Source organism: Macaca nemestrina, chromosome X, assembly GCF_043159975.1.
Source record: "Macaca nemestrina isolate mMacNem1 chromosome X, mMacNem.hap1, whole genome shotgun sequence".
In the NCBI taxonomy this organism is placed as follows: domain Eukaryota; kingdom Metazoa; phylum Chordata; class Mammalia; order Primates; family Cercopithecidae; genus Macaca; species Macaca nemestrina.
The window spans coordinates 129,058,536-129,083,824 of NC_092145.1; the positions used below are offsets into that span (position 1 = coordinate 129,058,536).

The window sequence follows — 25,289 nt, forward strand, 5'->3', positions numbered from 1 at the left end:
GTTCTTTAATAAAAATGTATTGAGGTATTATCATGTACTAGGGCTTGGCATATACTGGTGAAAAACAATAATGTAGAATAGCCTTAATAAATTTTCTGGTCTTGGGAACAGACAATGGATAAATGAATAGGCAAATATATATGTACTTGCAAATTGTGATCAGGGTTAAGAAGGAAACTAGGATGTTAAGAGTCAGGGGAAAAGGAGACACTTTATATAAGGCAACAAACTGGGGATAGGCTATCTTTAATAGTCACATCTAACCGAGATCAGAAGTATATGAATAAGAGCCAGCTAGGCATAAAGTGGATATGTAAAACTCCAAGCAAAGGGAACAGTGTATCTGAAGGTTCTAAGTCAAGAGTAAGCTTGGGCCAGGCACGGTGGCTCATGCTTGTAACTGTAACACTTTGGGAGGATCACTTGAGTCCAGGAGTTTGAGACCAGCCTAGAAAACATAGAGAGACCCCGTCTCTCAAAAAAAAAAAAAAAAAAAAAAAATCAATGCCAGTGGTGTGTGCCTGTAGTCCTGGCTAACTTGGGAGGCTGAAGCAGGAGGATCACTTGAGCCCAGGAGTTTGAGGCTGCAGTGAGCTATGATTGCACTGCTGCACTCCAGCCTGGGCAACAGAGAGAGACCCTGTCTGAAAAATAAAATAAAAACAAATAAATTTTTAAAAGCTTGATGAGTTCTAGGAACTCAGCATTTTCTAACTTCTTGTTAGAAATGCCAAATTCTCAGGGCCCACCTTAGACCCATTGAATCAAAAGCACTAAGTGGGACTCAGCAATCTCTGTGTTAACAAGCCTTTCACATGGTGATGAGATGCACACTAGTGTGTGAGAATCACTGCCTTAGACTAATGTTTTGAGTTATTTAGGGGAGGGAGAGGGCCCATTCAGGGACAGTGGTGGTTAACACATGTGGCACATACCAAGAAACGATTGCAAGCCCAAAAATTTGTTAAATGTAACACTTAAGGCCGGGCATGGTGGCTCACGCCTGTAATCCCAACACTTTGGGAGGCCGAGGTGGGTGGATCACCTGAGGTCAGGATTTCAAGACCAGCCTGGCCAACATGGTGAAACCCAGTCTCTGCTAAAACTAGAAAAATTAGCCAGGCATGGTGGTAGGCACCTATAATCCCAGCTACTCGGGAGGTTGAGGCAGGAGAATTGCTTGAACCCAGGAGGCGGAGGGTGCAGTGAGCCGAGATCGCACCACTGCACTCCATCCTGGGCAACAAGAGCAAAACTCCATCTCAAAAAAAAAGTAAAACTTCATCTGTCTAAAATAACTTCTGAATTTGAAGATAAACATCCTCATGGTTGATATTTCAATGGTTTATGGATTATTACTTACTTTTTTTTTTTTTTTTTTTGAGACGGAGTCTCACTCTGTCGCCCAGACTGGAGTGCAGTGGCGGGATCTCAGCTCACTGCAAGCTCCGCCTCCCGGGTTCACGCCATTCTCCTGCCTCAGCCTCCCGAGTAGCTGGGACTACAGGCGCCCACCACCTCGCCCGGCTAGTTTTTTGTATTTTTTAGTAGAGACGGGGTTTCACCGTGTTAGCCAGGATGGTCTCGATCTCCTGACCTCGTGATCCGCCCGTCTCGGCCTCCCAAAGTTTATTACTTACTTTTAAGGAAGTTAATAGGTTTCATTAACTGCCATTTTGCTTCATTTTGTCATATATAATAAAAATTTTTCAGACAGAAAATACTGGTATTTTTTTCTGTTTCCTTAGCAACCTAAAGCATGGCCTGCTTAAATGACTTATTTGTACTCATTAAAAACCTTTTTGTGTTAATTGTGCATATTTTGTATTTAGCCTCTGTGAAACACTCATGAACTACCTTTTTATTTGTTTTAATTGTGTCACTGGAAAGCTTGAAGTGTTTTGTGGGGTTTTTTGTTTTGTTTTGTTTTTTTGGTTTCTGTTTTGTTTTTGCTTGCTTTTTGTCTATAAAGGGAAGATAACTGGCAGTCAGAGTTAGGATTATAGAAACGTTTTCCCAAGGAAATTAAAGTAACTAAAATTTGTTCAAGTTTCTTCTTCTATAAATTGTACTTATTTTGATTTTTAAAAATTGTGGTAAAATACAAATTACATGAAGTTTACTATCTTAACTCTATTTAAATGTATACTTCCATGGCATTATGTACATTTATGTTGTTCTGCTGCCATCACCATCATCTCCAGAACTCTTCTCATCTTGCAAAACTGAAACTCTGTGTCTATTCAACAATAATCCCTGCTGGGCATGGTGGCTCACACGTGTAATCCCAACACTTTGGGAGGCCAAGGCAGACAGATCACCTGAGGTCAGGGGTTCAAGACCAACCAGGCCAACATGATGAAACCCCATCTCTACTAAAAATACAAAAATTAGCCGGGTGTGGTGGCGCACACCTGTAATCCCAGCTACTTGGAAGGCTGAGGCAGGAGAATCGCTTGAACCTGGGAGGCGGAGGTTGCAGTGAGCTGAGATCGAAATCGTGCCACTGCACTCCAGCCTGGGCAACAGAGTGAGACTCTGTCTCAAAAGGAACAAAAAAGAAAACACAACAATAATTCCCCATTGCTTCCTGCCCCCAGCCCCTGGAAACCACCATTCTACTTCCTGTCTATAAATCTGAATACTCATTTCTATATCTTCTTTGGAGATATGTCTATTCAGGTTACTTCCTCGGTTTTTAGTCAGGTGATTTGTTTTCTTGCTATTGAGTTGTAGGAGTTCCTTGTGTATTTTGAATACTAACCCCTTACTGGGTGTATGGTTTGGAAAATATCAATTGCTGCTGCTATGTTCAACTTGTTCTTAAAAATAAAAACTTTTCCTTTGTGGTCAATACTTCCCTGTTCCTCATTTCCAAATTTTATACACGAAGGAAATATGAGCACACAGAAAAGAAAGATGATGGACACTATTAATATGGCCAAGATATAATTCGGCTTTTATTTTAAGAACATTGGAGTTACAAGCCTCATAGAAAGCCATGTCCTAAAAGATGAAGAATTATGATCAATGCAAAGAGAAAATGTTAAAAAGAAAAAGTTATCGTTTTATGTTTGGGTATATATTCTTTTTCGATATTGTAAAGAGAAACTAGAGTTTTTTGTTTTTGTTTTTGTTTTGTTTTTGAGACAGAGTTTTGCTCTTGTTGCCCAGGCTGGAGTGCAATGTTGCAATCTCGGCTCACTGCAACCTCCACCTCCCGGGTTCAAGCCATTCTCCTTCCTCAGCCTCCAGAGCAGCTGGGATTACAGGTGTGTACCACCATGCCCGGCTAATTTTTCTGTTTTTACTAGAGACAGGGCTTCATCCTATTGGTCAGGTTCGTCTGGAACTCCTGACTTCAGGTGATCCACCCGCCTCAGCCTCCCAAACTGCTAGGATTACAGGCATGAGCCACCGTGCCTGGCCGAGATTGTTTTTCATAAAAAGATGTGGATTCTTTATGGAAAACACGGAGCAGTTAATTGCTATTTTTTTAATGCCACAAATTTGGAAGTGTGTTGAGTCTGAGAAGAAACCATACTTAAAATCTAATTACTGATAATCGCTTGGGAAATAAAAGCCCTAAATTTCTTCATGCCTACAAACTTGATATTGTTTTCCTAAGATCTTATTTTTTTTTACTTTAACCTTTCTTAAGTGTTTCTGATTATGCTAAATCTAGGCCATTAGTTCTGAGTCTGTTTCATTATTTATATTCTTATTCAGTTTGCTCGTCAAAAGTGTTCATGCCCAAATATGAAAGTTTACAAGAATTGCCCTGAAAACTGAATGCAAGGAGACAATGAAAAGAAACTGCATAATATTTTGTCTTCAGGCTCTCACAATAAAAACTGTTGCTGGAAAAAAAATGCAATCACATCTCTACTTTTTTTTTAAAAAAGTACATGCTTCAATGGCATAATTTATTGTCAAGAATGTCTCTACCAGAAGCATAAGTGATGCTAAAGGCAGAGGGTTGTATTCACTCAGTCTGCAAAGCATTCCCTTTGTCTTAGCTCCACGCAGTCCCTCAGAATTTGGCAGAAATGAGGGACTCAACTTTAAAGAAAGGGTGACAATCCCAGTTTTGTTAGAGAGCTATGAAATAGCCCCATAGTGTTAGTAATGAGAATTCAGTTAAGAAGTCTCCTGCAGGCCAGGCGCGGTGGCTCAGGCCTATAATCCCAGCGCTTTGGGAGGCCGAGGCAGGTGGATCACCTGAGGTCAAGAGTTTGAGACCAGCCTGGCCAACATGGTGAAACCCCATCTCTTCTAAAAATGCAAAATTAGCCAGGCGTGGTGGCAGGCACCTGTAATCCCAGCTACTCAGGAGGCTGAGGCAGGAGGATCACTTGAACCCGGGAGGTAGCAGTTGCGGTGAGCCGAGATCGGATCGTCCCATTGCACTCCAGCCTGGGCAACAAGAGTGAAACTCCACCTTGGAGGGAAAAAAAAAAAAGGAAGGAAAGGAAGGAAAGAAAAAAAGGAAAGGAAGGAAGGAAAAAACAGAGAGAAAGAAGTCTCCCAAAAAAAAGAAAGGAAGAAGTCTTCTGTATAAAAAAGGAAAGAAAAAGAAGAAAAGAAAAGGAAAGAAGTCTCCTGAAAAAACAACAACAACAACAACAACAAACTAAAATATAAGTGCTTGACAACTGAAGTTCAAAGGTAATGGCTATTGGGAAAGCAGATGAAGTTAATCTAAGTAGTGGATGCTGTTGGTGCCCCAGCCAGATTCGTTCACTGGGTTGGTGCACCCATTCCTCAGTGACTCTGAGTATTGGCTGCTAAAGCCTTGTGGTTTCACCCCTTTCCAGAGAACCTCCCTCAGTCAAAAGCAAGCCACCTTGACTGGCACGTTCCACCACACCTTCTCGCTTAAAACCACCAGGGGTACAAAGGGACAACCCCTTTGTCTCAACATGGGACCTGCTGTTGTACAATTTGTGCTCTGGAAATTCCCATGGGGCCAGATTGATGCTGGTCTCCAGCCCATACCACATCCCAACTTAACTTTCTTGCCCTGTCTTCCTGCTTCTATCACTCCCTTTTTCTTAAGAGCACTCAGACTCTGCTTCCCTAAAACCTGGATGAAGGCAGTAGGTATCGGAAAGAAAAGCGGTACCTACATTCTGGGCACCAGAACAGTCAGGAAACCAACCAGAGTGAAAAGTCAAAAATTACAGATAACGATGGAAGTCTCTGAGCCTGATACATTTCATGAAGGGCTTGCTTACACCCCAACTTGTGTTTCTTTTTAATTGTTTCAACAGCACTTGAGTAGCTCATTCCGCCCAGGTTTTTGAGAGATTCCAGTAGGCCTCTGATCATCTGGAAAAAGCAAGATGCAATCCTTGACTCTCTTGGCCCCATGAGGATGATATAGCTGCTGATAAATGCAGAAGCTGCAAAACATAGCTGGGCTGTACCTGCTGCCAATTCCTGGGTAACTGCATTCTGTGAGGGCTTCCCTGAACCACATGGAAGAACCCCAGGATAAGTAGTAAACACCAATATTTATAGGACATGATTTCTAATTGCTCATCCTTGGCTTCTCATGACTAGCTCAGCATGAAGAATGCTGGGACTTTTCCTAGCAACTCCTCATTTTAGGCTATTTTTCAAGAGTCATGCCGGGCGCGGTGGCTCACGCCTGTAATCCCAGCACTTTGGGAGGCCGAGGCGGGCGGATCACAAGGTCAGGAGATCGAGACCACGGTGAAACCCCGTCTCTACTAAAAATACAAAAAAAAATTAGCCGGGCGCGGTTGTGGGCGCCTGTAGTCCCAGCTACTCGGGAGGCTGAGGCAGGAGAATGGCGTGAACCCGGGAGGCGGAGCTTGCAGTGAGCCGAGATCGCGCCACTGCACTCCAGCCTGGGCGACAGAGCGAGACTCCGTCTCAAAAAAAAAAAAAAAAAAAAAAAGAGTCTTGGTTAACGAACATTTGTTTGACAAGGATTCATGGTAGACAGCAATGCTATCAGTCCCTACTAAGTAATATTTGTCATGTAAATTTCTCTGCACAGTGTACGTAGCCCAAGAATAACACTTCATTGTTGGAACCTAGTAATTCTGAATTCGTAGTAAGTGAGATAGGACCTCTATGAGTTAGCGGTTAAGATTTTGGGAGGAATATTTAACATCCCTAAGAAGGGAAGTTTTTCAAATGCTGAGTAGCACTATATATATTTATATATATATAGCCAGATATATATATATATTGCCAAATATATATATATATCTCTCACACCATTTATAAATAAACTCATAAGTGGCAAATCCAGTAGAGCTAATGTGAGCATCCCAGAGTCTCCCCTCTCTGTCGCTTGTTTGTGCAGCTACTCCTGCTGTGGCCTTTTATGGATTATCCTGGACCTCCACAACTGACCCCTCTACTTCCTCTACAAGCTTCATTTTCCTTTGCTTTCCTCCTAATCCAGTTTAGATTCCACAGTATGTTTTTTCAATTACATCCTGGCTAGTATTGAAACTTCCTTATCCCTAAATGTGTGAGCCACAGTCATCTGACGAAACCCCAAACCTGGATCAACTGTTTTCTCCATGCTTACATGCAACACTGTTGGAGAAAATGAGAAAGTCAGGCAGATTGATTCTGCTAAAAAATGTTGAATCTCATCCTCAAGTGGGCCCTCAACACTGTTTGCCAACCTCATTACATTTCTTAGGTCAACTCCCTCTCACAGTCTCTATTACGATTAATTCAAATGTTCCCACTTACCCTTAATTCATGTTTTCATTCAGTGACTATTCATTGCACACCAGGCACTGCACGCTATGCCAGGCACTGCAGACTATACCAGGTCTGTTGATTCCTACTTCACAGAGGAAATAAAACCCCTCCAAGCAGAATTCCCTCAATTTACTCTTTCCAGTCTTTCCAACTGACCTTCTGTGCTTTGCAGTAGAAATGTTCTCTTAACTGTCAAGTCAAAATTCCTCTCTCAAAAATGAGATTCCCTTGTTAATAGGCAATTCCTTCCTTGTCTTAGAAAAGTAGTAGATGACTGTAATTTTAAATGTGTATTTGAACAAATCCTTAGCTACATAAAGATAAGCAAAGATATGACAGGCAATTTAATTTTTATGAAGAAAAAACTTATTATATCAGACTTACATATCATTCTAAATCAGTACTTTTGTATCTATAATCGGACAACATTTAATGAACTGAAAATTCTGCCTGCGTGAAACTAGTCATAATAAAATTAGACTTGGTTTGCTGTTTCATGGAGAACATATTCCAGATGTTTAAGTGATTCGAAGAAAACCCACCGTATAATGGCTTTCTTCAATGTTTTCTCACTAACTGCTTCCAAGCTAGAGTAAAACCTAATGCAATCCTGATATCATTTAAATAGCACATTGTATTGCTCAGCGTTAACTGTGCTTTTTGACATTTTAGGTATAGCGTTTAATAATTTAAACACAAATTTATGTGTGTCATATTAAAAGCTCTAATCTGTGAAATATAGCCAAACCAATGTCACATCTATTTAAATAGCAAAGTACCTGTGTTCACCCTTTACAGGGTGAGGGTCTTGTGACTCTGTGTTTAGGTGGCCATACTTCTTGTTATGTATGTTTCTGGGCACTGAGATCCCACAGCAGTGAGCCATCCTTGGGTGGTACAGAGCTGCTACCGAAACCTAAGTCAAATGCCAAAGTGAAGACTGGCATGAGCATTCTCCTGCCTCCTTTTCCTTTTTATCTTTCCTACCATCTGTTATCTCCTTTCTTCCACCTTCATGTGTTGAGTGCCCTCATGATTTCTAGACGACTGAAGTCCTTTAGTCTGCTCAGCCCCATCTAGAGATTTCCCTGAAGTGAACCTTTGCCCCCAGTTATCTGTTTATCAACTGACCTCGCACCAATCAAAGTTTCCATTGTCAAATATTTTAACAGAAATTTAGGAATTCAGATTAAACTGAACATTTGGCATTTTTTCCTTTTTTTGTGTGTGTTTTTTGAGACAGAGTCTCGCTGGGTCATCCTGGCTGGAGTGAGTGCAGTGGTGCCATCTTGGCTCACTGCAACCTCCACCTCCCAGGTTCAAGCGATTCTCATGCCTCAGCCTCCCGAGTAGCTGGGACTGCAGGCATGCACCACCACGCCCAACCAATTTTTGTATTTTTAGGAAAGACAGAGTTTCACCATGTTGGCCAGTCTGGTCTCGAACTGCTGACCTCAAGTGATCACCCTTCCACCCGCCTCGGCCTCCCAAAGTGCTGGAATTACAGGCGCGAGCCACTGCGCCTGGTCTGGGTTGTTTTCTTCATCTTTAGCAGTTGTCTTATTCACAACTACTTCAACAATATTTATTTTCTTTTTCTTTTTGAAGTAGCTTTCCAGAGTACTTGGCCTGGTTTTTATAGAAATCATAACTTTTTTCTTTTCTTTTTAAACTAATATTTTTATGATTTAGGAGATATTTATGAAATTATGTAGTCACAATAGCTACTGGCAAAGATAGGTTTGAGAACATACACACAACTGACGGTTGTAAAAAGTCAACTAATGGGAGCAGAAGGTCCACACCTACTGACAGGCACCTCGAACATTTTATTGAGGCTGTGCGAGGTTCCCATCACTGCTGTTTCACAAACAGAATGAAGACTTTGGCTAATTTGGTGAGTCTTAAGTGGCGATTAGTTAAGAGAACTTCCATTATCATTGCCTGGAAGGAGCCAAAAAAAAAAAAAAAAGAAATGACAAGATCTTATGGTAAACTTTAAAGAAGAAAAGTAAATTTTAAAAAGAAAAAAAAAGAGAGGAAAAGGGAGAACGTTGCAATTCATTATGAGTACCAAAACTTATTTTTGAATCCCTTTCATCCTCCAAAACATTGATGCAGGATTAAAATGTGTGCTCAGGAATTTGGGGGAGAAAATGAAAATCAAAATATTCTAATAAGAGACATTTGAAACTATACATTATGTCACCTAAAGGGAACTGAAATCTAGATATGACTTAACGAGGTAGGATAATCAGCTTACTGGCTTGAGAGTCTTGCTTATAAAGAGAGATGATTAACATAAAGGACTCACCTGTATTACTGAAAGATGTTGCCTGCTGGCTTGCCCTCTCTGCAGAGGTTCCTATTTACAGTTTCCCCTCACATAATATTTATTTGTGGCTACTAGAAATGCACGTTATTATCCAGAAGAGAATGGTTTCATTTTGCAATCGTTGTCCCTGTCCAAGTTTCCCCCATTGACATTTAAGAAATCTGTTTTCTAACCTTTCTATTATGCGAAACAAAATTATTATGGATCATTTCCTTTTAGAGATAAGTATTCATGTATACGGATTTAAACCACCTTTCTCCACGGGCACTTATTCTGATACTTTTAATCCATGTATTTATTCATAAGGAAATGGAATAATATTTAGTATCAACCCCTATAAAACTTTCTGAATTTCACACTGATTCCAATGGCATTCCACTAACACGAAGTTGAATAAAGATGAATACATCACATATGATTTTTTTTTGTACGTGTGTGGTCAGAAGGGGTCTCTTTTGTTTGTGTTTATTAATATATAATTCACATACTTTAAAATTCACTCTTTTGAAGTGTACAATTCAATGGTGTTTAGTATATTCACAAGATTGTGCCACCATCACCATTGTTTAATACCAGAACATTTTCATTATCCTCCAAAAGAAACCCCATGATTGCTTAATGTAATGTTTTTAATGATCACTTTTTAAAACTTTAAGTTAAACAGAGCGATTATCACAATGTCTTATATTATTATCTAAGAACTACATAACAGTCTTATACTCTACACAACACCACAGTTTAGTGAAGTATTCGGGTTGATTTGAGAGGATAATGTCATTCTTATTTTGAATGTACATACTGGCTCCTTTGATTTGGAGTGGGAAGAAATGCAAGGCTTATAAATGAGGTCAGTGTAACCCGTGGTTTTATCAACATGGTGAACCAGACAGAGAAATAACACCTGCCCAGATCAAGCAAGTCAAAACAACACGTGTAGTCAAGTAAGTGATGCTGTCCTTGTACACAGACATTACATTACACAAACTGTTCTCCTAAATGAGGGAATTTGTCCCTTAGAAATTGCTTATTGGAACATTTGGACATCATGCATCATGTTAAAGATCCATAAATGCCATCTCGATAGGGTAGATATGATGCATGGTAATATCCTCCCCATATCTGCATAGGGTTCTTCTGCTCAATGGATTGCTGTGATGTATTGCATCAGAGACTTCTGCTCTAGTGCTTCAGAGAGAGCTGAGAAGCCCCTCGGGAGCCTTCTGAAGTCATTGCTACAAAGACTAAAATACCAGGAGATCAGGAAGTCATTCTTAGGACTTGACAAAATATCCTACTCCCTAAATGAAACTGTTATGATGTGGTTGGTGCAAAGTATGCATGCAATATTTTATGACTGAATGTTTCTTTCTATTGTACAAAAATTAAGGATCCATTTCTGGTTGTGACATGAGTAGAATTTAGAATCCAGCAACAATATATTTTTTCCTGTTACTTTGCCAATCCAGAATTTCTTAGGGGAAGCATATAATATAATAGTTAAGAATATATATTCTAGAGGCAGGCAAACCTGTATATATGTATCCCAGGTTCCTCAATTTTTACCCATGAGAGCTTGGCAAGGTTTGTTTGTTTTGAAAACAAACCTTTGCAAGTTTGTTTTCTCATATATAAAATTATAATTCTCCAACTACTGGCCTCATAGGATTGTTGGAAAGAAATAAAATCAGTTTATATATGGATAGAGCTCATCATGGCATTAGGCACCTAGGAGGTGCTCAACAAATAGCAGTTATTATTCCTCCGTTAACAAATATCCATTGTTATAATACTACCATAATAGACTGTTTTAGTCTGTTCCAGCTGCTATAATAGAAACGCCATAAATTGGATAGGTTGTGAAACAACAAAAATGTATTTCTCATTGTTCTGGAGGTTGAGACATCCAAGATCAAAATACCAGCAGATTTGGTATCTGGGGAAGGACCATTCCTCATAGAAAACATCTCACTGCACCCTCACATGCCGAAAGGAGCTAGCTAGCTCTCTGAGGTCTCTTCTGTAAGGGCACTAATCCCAAAAAATCACCTCCCTAAAGGCCCCATCTCCTAATACCATTGCCTTAGGTGTTGGGATTTCTTTTTCTTTCTATTTTTTAGGATTTCAACATAGGAATTTGAGGGGGAACACAAACATTCAAACCATAGCATAGAGCAAACATTACTGGCACCGCACCCTAAAGAGAATAAGCCCAGGTATCAATTCTTCTTGTTTTAAATATTCTTATCTTCCAATTTGCTTTTGACTATTGCACACAGGCACTTCGAGGAGAAATTGCACCTCTGAAAGAGAACGTGAGCCACGTCAATGACCTTGCTCGCCAGCTTACCACTTTGGGCATTCAGCTCTCACCATATAATCTCAGCACCCTGGAAGACCTGAACACCAGATGGAAGCTTCTGCAGGTAGGCACATAGTAAACATTGTTGTCCTTTGTTACAGTAAAATAATATACAGATACAATTCGTAAAGAACAATGAAAGTACTTTTTTCATTTAATGTTCATGGTAATATTTGTGAGGATAGGATATTTTATATTACTTTATAATTCCCATCTAAATGTTTTCAAATTATTAATATTAATTTTGGAAGCAATGAAAAGTTAGACTTTAGTATATGTCTTAGTCTGTTTAGTGTTGCTATAAAGGAATACTCGAGGCTGGGTAATTTATAAGGAAAAGGTGTTTATTTGGCTCAGTTCTGCACGCTGTACAAGAAGCATCTGCTTCTGGTGAGGGCTTCAGGCTGCTTCCACTCATGGCAGAAGGCTAAGGGAAGCTGGTGTACAAAGATCACACGGCAAGAGAAGAGGAGAAAAAGAGGGAGGGGAGGTGGCAGTTCTCATGAAAACTGCTAGAGCAAAACCTCACTCACTACCGTGAGAATGGCACCAAGCCATTCATGAGGGATTCATTCCTACAACCCAGACACCTTCCACTAGGCCTCACCTCCAACATTGGGGATCACATGTCAACATGAGAGTTAGAGGGAACATCTAAACTCTGTGTAGCAGTATTCTTACAATAAACGTAGAAAATAATGCTGAATCATGATGGAAGAAGTGAATTGCCGCCATGCAGTTCCTTTGTACTCTTACTGCTTGGATTCTTAAAAACATCTTTCCCTTTGGAATCCTAATTTAAACAAGAGTCAATAGTAAGATATGTCCAAAAGTCATTTAAAGAAAGAGCATCCTATCACAAACTTACATGTGAAAGTTTTTCGTAGGTTTGCACAATAAATACAGGGAATGTCAGTGTGCTCAAGGTCACACTTACTAGCTGTGGGACCTGGAGCAAATTACGTAACCTTTCTGAGCCTCAGTCTTTCATCTGAAAAAAAAAATGGGATAATAAAATTATCTACAATATCAGTTTATTATTAGGATGAATAAGTCAAAATAAATGGAAAGTGCTTGGAAGCAAACATGCCAAATGATAAACACTCTACAAATTCTAGTTCTTGATATTATTATTATTATTATTATTACAGTACACAGATTTTGGAATCTAACATATTAGCTGAGTGACCTTGAGACCACTTAATCTCTGTGGTTATCCATTTACTCATCTCCAACATGGTTACTGTAACATTGAATGAGTTAATTCACATAGAGTAATGGTTGTGGTGGAAGAGATGTGTCTACCTTCTCAGTGTGAAGGACACCATGTTATATCCCAACACCCTAAAATTAGTTTAACCATAGAATTAGAGAACCATTTTCTCTCCTTTCCAATTTCATAGGATGCAGAAGGTATGCTCCTGAGGAAATTGGGTTTAAAAATACTTGGTTTTAACTTTTTAATAAGAAAAATGTAATAAACCAGATCACTTTCCTATTGTCAGTCCATTTAGGGGTGTGATTGAAAGCCCTGTTAAAGAATTGCTAGATCTTTAATAAAAATAAGTTGTAAATCCAAGACCTCTTGAGATCTCACATAATTTAATTCTTGTCGTGATGGATAGTCCTGAAGTATTTGTATTATAGATTGTTATAAGTGGCATCGACTAAAGCAAGGGAATATAGTTAAGTGATTATATGCCTTTCTCTGTTTGCTCCATAGTGGTTGAGTACTATTAAAATCTTATCTGTTTCATCCTTAGTATGTTTTTCATCTTAAGTATAAATAAGGAAAGTAATAAATGTCCAAAGGAAACCAATGGCCACATTAGTCCCATTTAAGTGCTCTAGAATTATATTTTATAATTTACTTTAGAGAGTAGAATGTCACATTTGCTTTCAGAATGTGGTAAAAGATTTGTGACAGTGGCATGTAGATTTCCAAATGAGGTCAAAGGATTATGACTAGTGGAAAAAGTTTTTTTTTTTTAATCAATGCTAAGTGATCCATTCTAGTTGCACTATTTATTTGCGTGTAAGGCATGAAAAACTGTTAATAGTGGCCGGAGTCAGTGGCTCATGCCTGTAATACCAGCATTTTGGGAGGCTGAGGCAGGTGGATCACCTGAGGTCGGGAGTTCGAGACCAGCCTGACCAACATGGAGAAACCCCATCTCTATCAAAAATACAACATTAGCCGGATGTGGTGGTGCATGCCTGTAATCCCAGCTACTTGGGAGGCTGAGACAGGAGAATTGCTTGAAGCCGGGAGACAGAGGTTGTAGTGAGCTGAGATTGCGCCATTGCACTCCAGCCTGGGCAACAAGAGTGAAACTCTATCTCAAAAAAAAAAAAAAAATTGTTAATAGCTTAATATGTAGCCATTCTTTACAGTGAATAAAAACTTGGTTATAAGTACAGGAAAACACATGTAAGGAGATAGTATGATATAGCAAAGAGCATTGGAGTGACTATTCCGAGGTCTACCTTCAAACTTAAGTTGAGCCATTATTTAACCATGTTATTGTGGGAAAGCCATTTAACCTCTCTCAGCTTTAATTCTCCTCATTTTTTAAATGAGGAAATTTATTTTGTCTAAGGTCACATCCAGTTCAGTCCTGTGATTCTGTCTCTAGATATCTGGGGGAGATACACATTTGACAGAATTTAGTTTAAAACCAATGAAGTTGCTTTCTTTATTCATAATACAAATGTGGCTTGTTGAAATTATATTTCTCCTTGTATAACTCTAACTTTTAAACTCTTCATCCCTAAACCCACATATACACAGCCTTCTCCTATTAAACAGTTCAGTTTGTGGTATCTACTCTATATTGTAGCAAATTTCATGTTTCTATTTTTTAACATGACCTTAAAGATATGCTTAAAAAGTGTTTTTAGCAGAAAGCTGATAAATCCAAGGTTTTGGTTTGCATATAACCAAGTCAAGTTAGTTCCATTCTTTTCTTTGATGATAATTCTGCTACATTATAAATGTGAAGCCTTGTTCAGAAAGAGAAGAAAGCAAGAAATGAAGTTCACATCAAACAATTTTTTCCCATTACTGGAAAAGCAATTCATACGTCCTGTTGAGAATATTTTATATTTAGAACAACGTATGTGAGGCTAAAGCATTTTCCAAGTTCTGTGGCGGGAAGCTTGAGCCCACCACTATTATGACATAATATTTTTTTAAATAGTAAATGTCAAAAAAAGACATTATATTTCTATGAAACTAAAGAATTTAGTCACAATGCTATGTCAATCTTTAATTCGTGATAAAAACCAAGTACAAGTTCATCTTTGCCTCTGTCTGCTAAGACAAAGAAAAATCAAAAAGTAGAGAACTGTCCAGGTATGGTGGCTCATGCCTGTAATCCCAGCACTTTGGGAGGTCAAGGCAGGTGGATCACTGGAGGTCAGGAGTTTGACAACAGCCTGGCCAGCATGGTGAAACCTCATCTCTACTAAAAGTACAAAACTCAGCTGGGCGTGGTGGCGCATGCCTGTAATCCCAGCTACTCCGGAGGCTGAGGCAGGAGAATCGCTTGAACCCAGGAGGCAGAGGTTGCAGTGAGCTGAGATTGCGCCACTACACTCCAGACTGGGTGACAGAACCAAACTCCATCTCAAAAAAATAAATAAAATAAATAAATTAATTAATTAATTAAAAGTAGAGAACTGGAGTAGTAGAAAGGTAGATATAAACCTGAGAAAAGAAAGAGTCTTAAATTTGGGCAAAATAGTGTAACAGAAAGATTAGAGTTACATACTATCAGTCTGTGTGTACTTGATATCAGAATATCCTGGGTTCTTTGCATTATCCATTCATTTAATTTTCAAGGAAAGCCATGCTAGTTTTTTAGCTGTCTGTAATATCAGTCAAAATGGTGAAACCAGTTGAGATGTGACCACCAACAATACAGTCAGACCCAGTCACAATTTACCTATGTATGGAATCAATGTATAGAGAGATTCAAATTGACTTTGAATCTTCTAATAGAAATGTAAGAGACATTGGTTTGCCTGTTTGAAATTTTCTGTGGGAACGAAGTCCTATTTTCTTCCTCAGAGTAGACACATTGGTATGCATGTTACTATTTGACCATTTGACTGTTTGTGGTGTAGGAAACCATCACTCCTTGCAGTTACAAAAAGTTCTCATGTGCATTCTCTCATCTAAGAATCACAACCTTGTGATTTTGTATTATGATTACCTATTATCATTATTCCCTTTTACACGTAAGGAAACCGAGGCTTAGAAACATGAAGTACCACAGTCACAGTCACATAACTTGTATCAGTCAAGATCTGACTCAGGTTTTTTGAACTGCTATTCCCATACTCTTTTTGTCTCCTCTTCTCAAAGTCCTATTAAGTTTGGACTTAACAAAGCAATACCGGCTGGGTGTGGTGGCTCATGCCTGTAATCCCAGCACTTTGGAAGGCCAAGGAAGGCGGATCACTTGAGGTCAGGAGTTTGAGACCAGCCTGGCCAACACATAGTGAAACCCCATCACTACTAAAAATACAAAAATTAGCTGGGTGTGGTGGCATACGCTTGTAGACCAGCTACTTGGGAAGCTGAGGCAGGAGAATCGCTTGAACCCGGGAGGCAGAGGTTGCAGTGAGCTGAGATCATACCACTGCACTCCAGCCTGGGCAACAAAGCAAGACACCATCTCAAAAAAAATAAAAATAAAAAAAGCAATACTTTAAAGCTATTTTGGACATACAGGTATAAAATACTTCACTTTTTTACATATATCTTCTTTTTTGAAATGATTCTCAGGTATATTAACTTTTAAATCTTCCTTTTATAAACCAATGGATTAATGAACCCAGTTCAGTGTACCCCTTAAAAATCACACTTGTTTCAAATGTAAAATTTTAAAGCATTATATTCCTCATTGCCTTTAGAACTCAGCAATTGTATTAAAATCAACCAAAAATGATTTCAATGAATCAGCTCTTAAAGCCAAACTAATGCTAATATTTGACCAAGTAGAAATGAATATCTAAACCAGGTGAGAAAAAAGTTAAAATGATGATAAACCTTTCTAATTTTTAAATGGTACACACACTGAGTAATATAGTCAATCTCTTTATTCACCAAGCACAAGTAGTATATAAAGGAATATTATACCATTTTTCTTTACTCATGAGTAAACTCACAAATAGCACAAAAGCTGCAAAAACACCTTAATATAAGGAGTAGGTGCCTTCTTGACTATAGGAACTCATGGAATGCAAACACCTTTAAAAATTTGAATAATATGAAGGCATTTCCAGTTATGAGATTCTTTATATATGTCAAAGAACAGTATCATAAATTATGTATGTTTTTTAAAGGTTTCCTAAGATTCTTCCAAAGTCATGTAGACATCATTACACTCCATCTGTATACCTCTGTGGTAACTTGCTGTCACAGGGATCTAGAACCTCATCTTTTGCACACTTCATTCCTTCTTTCATCCCTTCCTTCTTTCATTCGATCAACACTGATTGAGCATCTACTGTGTACATAGAAGACATTGTAATTATCCTATTTGGTCCAAGGACATACTAAACAAAACTCCCTTTACTGCTTATGCTATATCAAGTAAAGCTTTAAAGACGGATTCTCTTTTATTGCTTCCATAATGACCCACCCCTCTTGTCCTTTCTCAGTGTTAGAAACCAGAAATATACATACTATCATAACACTGATACTACAAAAACAGTACCCATTATTATCTCTGGTTTATAAATTCTTCAATAATTTCTTATTGGAAACTTGATCTATATAGCCATAGTAGTAAACTTTGTGAGAGGACATGATGGGATCATAGTTAACTAACCAATAGGAGTATTTGTGTGGCTTCATTTAAAAAAAAAAAAAAGAACAGTTTTTTTTTTTTTTTCAAACAAGCAATTTTTACATTAGAGCCATTTATATTCTTTACTTTGGTAAGATAAGATTTTCTAAGCAGGTCTTTTATCTGTATCTATGTATGTTTGTTCTTACCATCATTGAGCACAGGATTTGATCTTTTAAATATATTGACAGATTTTGAACATTTTCCTCATATCTCTTTTTTAATGATCCTGTACTAATCATTTTGCATCATGGGGTCACTTCTGGACAGAGTGCCTAGCCATCTGCTCTTCCAAATAACGTGGGCCTATCACTAACCGGGGATAAGGAGAAGATATCTACTGATGTCTTTCTAGCATGTTCTTCTTTGACTTTTTCTTTCTTTAAGAAGACCTAAAATGATTCAGCTTGTGGTTCTACCACAGAACTCAGGAAAAAATGATAAATATGAAGCCGTTCTCCAAATAAACATGTTTTCCTACATTAGTTGTTCTCAAATTTTAACAAGCATCAAATTCACCTGGAAGTCTTATTAAAACACAGATAACTGGGCTCCACATCCCAACTTTCTGATTCAGTAGGTCCGGTGTGGAGCTTGAGACTCTGCATCTCTAACAAACTTTCAAATGAGGCTAATGCTGTTGAATCATGGACCACACTTTGAAAACCCCTGTTCTATGTTAAGTACTTGTCAGGTACAGACAAATTTAAAAGTTAAAAATATATATATATGACTTCTGTAAGACACTGTGAAGGGTTTAGACTCTGGGGAAATTAAGTATAATGCCATCCCAAAAGCTCTGTGTTGGAGGAGTGTTCAAGTGCTACAGAATCATGGAGAACCAAGTGCTTAACTTTTCTGTGAGGCATAAAGAGGAATATAAAGAGAAACGTGAAGGATGAAGGGAAACTGTTAACAGATCCCCAGAAACACAATTTGCTGCTATATGGATTTATATTTACTGTATTTCAGATCACATGGTCTAGAACTGTGCTGTCGAGTATGATAGCTGCATATGGCCATTGAGCCCTTCAATGCAGCCAGTCTAAAGTGAGATGTGTTATAAGTGAGATATATATATCTGATATATATATATATATCATCCTGATATATATATATATATCAGGATGCAAAGACTTAGTACCAAAAAATTTAAAATATCTCATTATTTTTATATTGATTACATGTTGAAATGATAGTATTTTTATGTATTTGCTTGGGTAAAATGTCATAGTGAATATCACTCATTTATTATGATTATTCAAACTTGGTTATTTTTCTTGAAAATGAATGAAGTGAGCCTGTCGCTTCAGCTAAAACAATGGACAGTGTTTCTGCATAATTTTTACATGTGCCTACTAGAACATTTAAAATTGTACATGTAGCAATCGTTATATTTCTATTGGATAGCATTGGCCTAAAAGTAGTTTTCCGAAATTTAGTATCTGGTGAGGCCTGCAATTCTGCATTTCTATCATGCTCACAGAAGATGCTGTCTATTTGTAACCACATATAGAAATTCATTCCCAAACTACAGATCATAGAGTTTTACAGAGAGGTGTAAAGATATATTTTGCATCAAGCATTGTCTGTAGCTTGAATACAAAATTACGTTGCCCATATACCACTAGTTTTCGTAAGTAAAGCAGTTGTTTTACAAAACATACAAGTTTTTATCAGCTACTAGCCTTTTCTCAGTTAGCAGATACTAAGTAGTACTTTTATTATGTGACAATTCTCCAGTTTTTGGAATGTTAATGAGAAATACACAGGGTTAAAAAAAATTAGAAAGCACCTCTCCCAAAAGATTGCAGTAAGATGTAGGAAAAACTGCTCTAACACATTCTAAACTATAGGTTGCTCTTATATAAATATTTCAACTATAATATCTAGTCTAATGTGCCTACTGGCCGGAGTTTTGTAAAAGCTAAAAGTAAAGGAAATAAAAAGAACAAAGAAGAAAGAAGAATGTGTTTGTTTTTGAAAAGGTTAGGTCACAGAAGGATTTGTTGATATTAGGAATAGAATGACCCGTGAAAAAAGGACAATTAAGTTCCCGGAAAACATCTTTTCAGTAAGGACAGAATAATAATTTATGCTTAACCTCAACTCTGTTAGGGAGAAAAAGGATGTAAACAAAACCCTTTAAAGAATTGAAGAAGGACAGTATAAATTTAAATGCCCAGGACAGTGACCACCCTTAGAGCATACTGAGGTCAAAGCATACTGTCAAACTTAAGAACATTTGGTTTTCAGTGTTTGTACAACTAATTGTACTTTACTCAAGAGGAATGTTATTGAAATTGCTCAGGTAACCTTGACAGTAATGTGGCCCAAAAATATTCCAGAGTCTGTCCTTCTCACCCTAGGAGAAGAATGGTCTGGTTTTCAAGGGAATTCTCTATTTTTGTTTGTTTGTTTGTTTGTTTGAAGGCATCAGGATGTGTGGAACTACAGGGGGAAAAATGAGTGATGTACAGAATGTGATGAAAAAATTATATGAAGTATAAAATGGGAATGAAGCCATCAGGAGCCAAATAAATATTTATGAGTTTAAGAGAATGAAAAGCATATCATTATTTTCAGATATTTTAATTAGGCTACTTGATTGCTTGATCTTTACATACTAATTTCTAATTGGTTTTAATCGGGAACTATTTTTGCTAGTTCTAAGGCTAGCTATTATGGTAATCCATGTAAGTATGTTTATTATTGTTTTAAAAAAATGGAATGTGTTCCTAGTAAATGTGTTTAAATAGCAAAATGTATTTATGCATGCATGCATTTATTTTAGTTTCCTGAGATCTCTAGTTCCTTACTAGAAACATGTACATAGTTCCAGGCATTTAAAATTGCCATGATGGTCATGTTTTCTTGCCCTTTTCCCTTATTCTGCAACTGACATTTGCCCTTGCTTCCAGTTTCTCACTGCTTTATTCTTTGTTCTTGTAAGTGTTCTTGTCTCTCCAGGCTGACCTCTCTCCTTCCCTGGAGTTTGACCCCGCCCCACCCTTTCTTCTGCATTTGTTTGCACTGGTTGTTTTCTTCATTGCCTTTCCCACTGTCCCGCTGCGTGTGAAACACTCCGCCAGTAGCTGCCCACAGTTCCCATGCTACATCATACCCAGCATTCAAAGAGCTGCTGTTCTCACATGCCCGCCAGTAAGCTTCCCCACTCCTCCTTCACAGCACATTCCTCTCGAAAGTAGAAAGAATCCCCTTTCAGGCCACATGAAAAGCTGCATGTTAAAGCCAACTCCATAAAGAGGAATGGAAACTAGCATATGAAATTCAGAAATGCTACTTTTAAAGGTGAATACCACAAAGTGAATTTCAAATTACTACAGTTTATCTTAATACTTCTTTATTTTTATAAATTCTATAATGTCCTTAATATAATGAGCACTGTGATATAAGTTGTCCTTTCCCCTAATACATTAATTAATTTACTAAAGTAGATGGGAGGGTGGAAATATAATAAATTAGAAGATAATTATTATATTAGAAGTACAGCCTTTATACATAATTTTACTTTATTCAGACAGTCAATGTAGTCTTATGATATAAATTTGAAAATCATTTATTTTAGTGAACATTACACTTACTGAGATTAATAGCGAGAACTTATCTAGCACTTACTGTATGCCATTCACTATTCTAAGCACTTTTGCATGTGCTAATACTTTTAAGCCTCACATAACCCAATGAGGGAGGTACTATTTTTATCCTCATTTTACAGATTAGAAAAATGAGGAGCCCCAAGGTTAAGTGACTTGCCTGTGGTCATGTATCAGGTAAGTGAGAGAGCTGGGATTTGAACCCAGACAGTCTGCCTGTGGAATCTGTCAGAACTCCTAGCTATGCAGTACCACTCCTCTCATAAAAAGTTGAATTGACATGACAGTGTTTCCTATTAATTTATGATTCGACCCTTCAAACAAAAAGAACAGCATCTTTCTCACATTTATTAATTTGTCAGGAATCACCTGGATCATGAGTTGAGGAAATTGAAAGTAGGAGGTTTATATGAATTTCAGACCATGATCTCAAGAATTGCCTGTTTAACCCAGAACCTGAATCATTCACAGATTAAAAACTAGAACCACTCTTCTGTAGAACAGGAGGGTTTAATCATCAAACTCTTGCTGAAGTGAACAGAAATACTCCTTTGTTCAATCATTCATTCAATAACTATTTTTTTCTGGTGTGTACTCTTTACCAAACTCTGTTTGAGATGATAGGGATTCAGTCATAGACAGACATTCTCTGCCCTCATGGAGGTTGTACTTTGTTGGGAAAACAGACATTAATTTTTTAAATCTCATAAAATAATTACAAATGTGTCAGGACACTACCAGAATATATAGTAAGGACCTAAATGTGTGTGTGTGTGTGTGCGCGTGCGCGTGTGTGTGTGCTCCTTGGGGTAAGGGTGAGAGGCAGGAAAGGGCGATCAGGAAGCCCTCCCAATAAAAGTGACCTTTGCCCGAAATCTGAAGGATGAAGGCAAGCTGAGTGACTTTTCTATTCATCTATATCTTTTGTTTTAAATGGCCTGAAGCCTGGGACTAACTAAACAGAGTTGTAAAATTCCGGTATGTAAATTGAATAACTAGGGATCATTTGAAGTAATGGACTGCAGAGTTAATGTATAATTAAGTCACATCTAGGGAAGATTTCCCATCATTATCACAGACAGCATCCTGTTTGCTTTCTTCACAGCACTTAGGAAAATCTATAGCTATGTGTTTGGTGGCTTATTTAATGAAAGTCTATCTCCCCTATCTGAATGTGAGCTCCATAAGGACAGAGGCCCTGAATACCATATCTACTGACATTTGGCAGTGTCTTTCATATAGGAAGCATTCTATAAATGTCTTGAATAGATGAATGCATAAAACTAAGTTAAAACGTTATTGAAATCTAAGAAAAATAAGCAGAAAGTTATACCAGAGGAGAAAAAATTAGGGAAAAAAACTCTAATTTCTGAAGATATAGTACTTACTTCTAAATCTGTGACTTCATAAGGTTAACCAACACTTAAATAATTTTACAAAAAATCCAAGAAAAAAATGGCTGGGTGTGGTGGCTTATGCCTGTGATCCCAGCACTTTGGGAAGTCGAGGTGGGTGGATCACCTGAGGTTGGGAGTTTGAGACCAGTCTGGCCAACATGGCGAAACTCTATCTCTACTAAAAATACAAAAAATTAGCCAGGCATGGTGGCAGGCACCTGTAATCCCAGTTACTCGGGAGGGTGAGGCAGGAGGACCACTTGAACCCAGGAGGCGGAGGTTGCAGTGAGCCGAGATCATGCCACTGCACTCCAGCCTAGGCAACAGAACAAGACTCTGTCTCAAAAAAAAAAAAAGAAAAAGAAAGAAAGAAAGAAAAAATAACTACCATCTGACCCAGCACTTCCATTACTTGGGTATGTACCCAAAGAAAAATAAATTTTTCTACCAAAAAGACATGTGTGCTCATATGTTCATTGCAGCACTATTCACAGTAGCAAAGACATGAAGTCAACCTAGGTGCCCATCAATGGCGGACTGGATAAAGAAAACGTGGCACATATACACCATGGAATACTACACAGTTATGAAAAAGAAAGAAATCATGTCGTCTGTAGCAACATGAATGGAACTGGAGGTCATTATCCTAAGCGAATTAAAGCAGAAACAGAAAAACAAATAATGCATGTATTCACTTATAAGTAGGAGCTAACCTTTGGGTACACATGGATGTAAAGTTGGGAACAACAGACACTGGTGACTACCAGACAAGGGAGGGAGGGTATGGGACAAGGGCTAAAAAAACTACCTATTGAGTACTATGCTCATTACCTGGGTGACAGGTTCAACTGTACTCCAAACCTCAGTATCATGCAATATGCCCATGTAATAAACCTGCACATGTACCCCTTGAGTCTAAAATAAAAACTGAAATTAAAAAAAATAAAATATCAAATCATAAAAATAAATAATAAAACAATTGAATCTACTGATGTGGTTCATTGCTTTTAAAATATCCACTTTGAATTACTGAATATTTTAATATTCTTTAGTTTTACACTTCAGTACAGAAAGTCCAGAAATCCAACCCTTGAGTTTACAAAGACATCACATGATAGTTCATAGTTCACACAGCTAGTTAGTTGTGGAGCTAGAACCCAAAATTTGCTCTCTATGTCTCTCACATACCTTTTCCCTTTATTCTAATAAAGGCATTTGTCAGTCTAAATGTACTATATTCTAAGACATTTTTTAAAAGAATTACTTATCCAAATCCCACCTGTCTTGCAAGGTCCATGTGAAGCAATGAGATAAGGTCTGTGAAAGTGCTTCCAAAACTATTAAATGTTATAAAAATGTTAACTTTTATTATTAGAACTGCAGTTCATCTCTATGAAACCTTTCTAAACTTTCTCACTTTTCTGAACTTGATTATGCAGCATCTTTTCTAATGTATTTGTTCTCCCTTTATAAGAAGAATTTAATCCTTTCTGCCCTGCTGGGTTGTAAGTAAAAGGACTCTCTTCTTTTCTATAATCTATTGATATTTTACTGTATTACACATCTAATGGGTTCCCAATAAATATATGTCGAATAGAATTGAACCAAATTTCTTTCTAGACATGTGAAAAAGATCCTGATCTTTAAAAAGAAAGGGTACTTTCAAAGATTATATATAGAACCTCTTGGTATTCTGTATTTGCAATGAAAATATTTTAATTTGGGCCGAGTGCAGTGGCTCACACCTGTAGTCCCAGCACTTTGGGAGGCCGAGGTGAGCAGATCATGAGGTCAGGAGTTCGAGACCAGCCTGACCAACGTGGTGAAACCCTATCTCAATTAAAAATACAAAAATTAGCCAGGCATGGTGATGCGTGCCTGTAATCCCAGCCACTCGGGAGGTGGAGGCAGGAGAATCACTTGAACCCAGGAGGCAGAGGTTGCAGTGAGCTGAGATCGTGCCACTGCACTCCAGCCTGGGTGACAGAGGGAGACTCCATCTCAAGAAAAGAAAAAAAAAGAAAATATTTTAATTTGTCTTGTACTCAACAGTTACATCATATCTGCATCCTTTTGTTAAAACTGAACAGGCTTCTAGTTTCATATAATTTCTACCAACAACTGGCAGGAAAAAAAAAATGTGAGGGCATAGTCATGAACTTCAGCTTCTATTCCCCTTACGTTTGGCATTCTATTCCTCTGAATTATAGCTTGTATTTCTTTATTATCTGAGTTTGATTTAGTCTTCCTAAATATTCACCTCTGTTTCCACCCATGAACATTTACTGAACTGCCTTTTCATATACTATATTTTTTGTAACAGAGAAAACTCAAGTGTAGGTGGATTATTGTAAGTGACACTTAGGAAATATAAAAAGACCTTGACTTGGCCAGGCACAGTGGCTCATGCCTGTAATCCCACCACTTTGGGAGGCCAAGGCGGGCGAATCACGAGGTCAGGACATCAAGACCATACTGACCAATATGGTGAAACCCCATCTCTACTAAAATACAAAACATTTGCCAGGCATGGTGGTGGGTGCCTGTAGTCCCAGCTACTCGGGAGGCTGAGGCAGGAGAATGGCATGAACCTGGGAGGCAGAGGTTGCAGTCAGCCGATATCACGCCACTGCACTCCAGACTGGTGACAGAGCGAGACTCCCTCTAAAAAAAAAAAAAAAAGACCTTGACTTGCTTCAAACAAGTCAGGACCCCCAATTCCAATTCTTAGGTCTGGCATTCCCATCAGACACTTAAATCGTAGAGGCAGTAAAGTTGTCCATGTGGCTACAGCTTTTGTGTCTGTGCTGTACTTGGGAATTTTTTTTTTTTTTTTTTTTTTTTTTTTTTTTGTGACGGAGTCTGGCTCTGTCACCCAGGCTGGAGTGCACTGGCCGGATCTCAGCTCACTGCAAGCTCCGCCTTTCGGGTTCACGCCATTCTCCTGCCTCAGCCTCCCGAGTAGCTGGG

General features: G+C 38.2%; 1 protein-coding gene across 13 annotated transcripts in view; it reads left to right on the top strand.

The window, feature by feature from the left end:
- LOC105490348 (dystrophin) overlaps positions 1-25,289 on the top strand; it is a 2,266,916-nt gene that overhangs the window by 1,919,952 nt on the left and 321,675 nt on the right. For all 13 annotated transcript variants that reach the window (XM_071089080.1, XM_071089088.1, XM_071089087.1 and 10 more), the window contains one exon: positions 11,365-11,511. In XM_071089080.1, the coding sequence (XP_070945181.1) occupies positions 11,365-11,511 (147 nt within the window). The remainder of the gene's footprint in view (positions 1-11,364; positions 11,512-25,289) is intronic.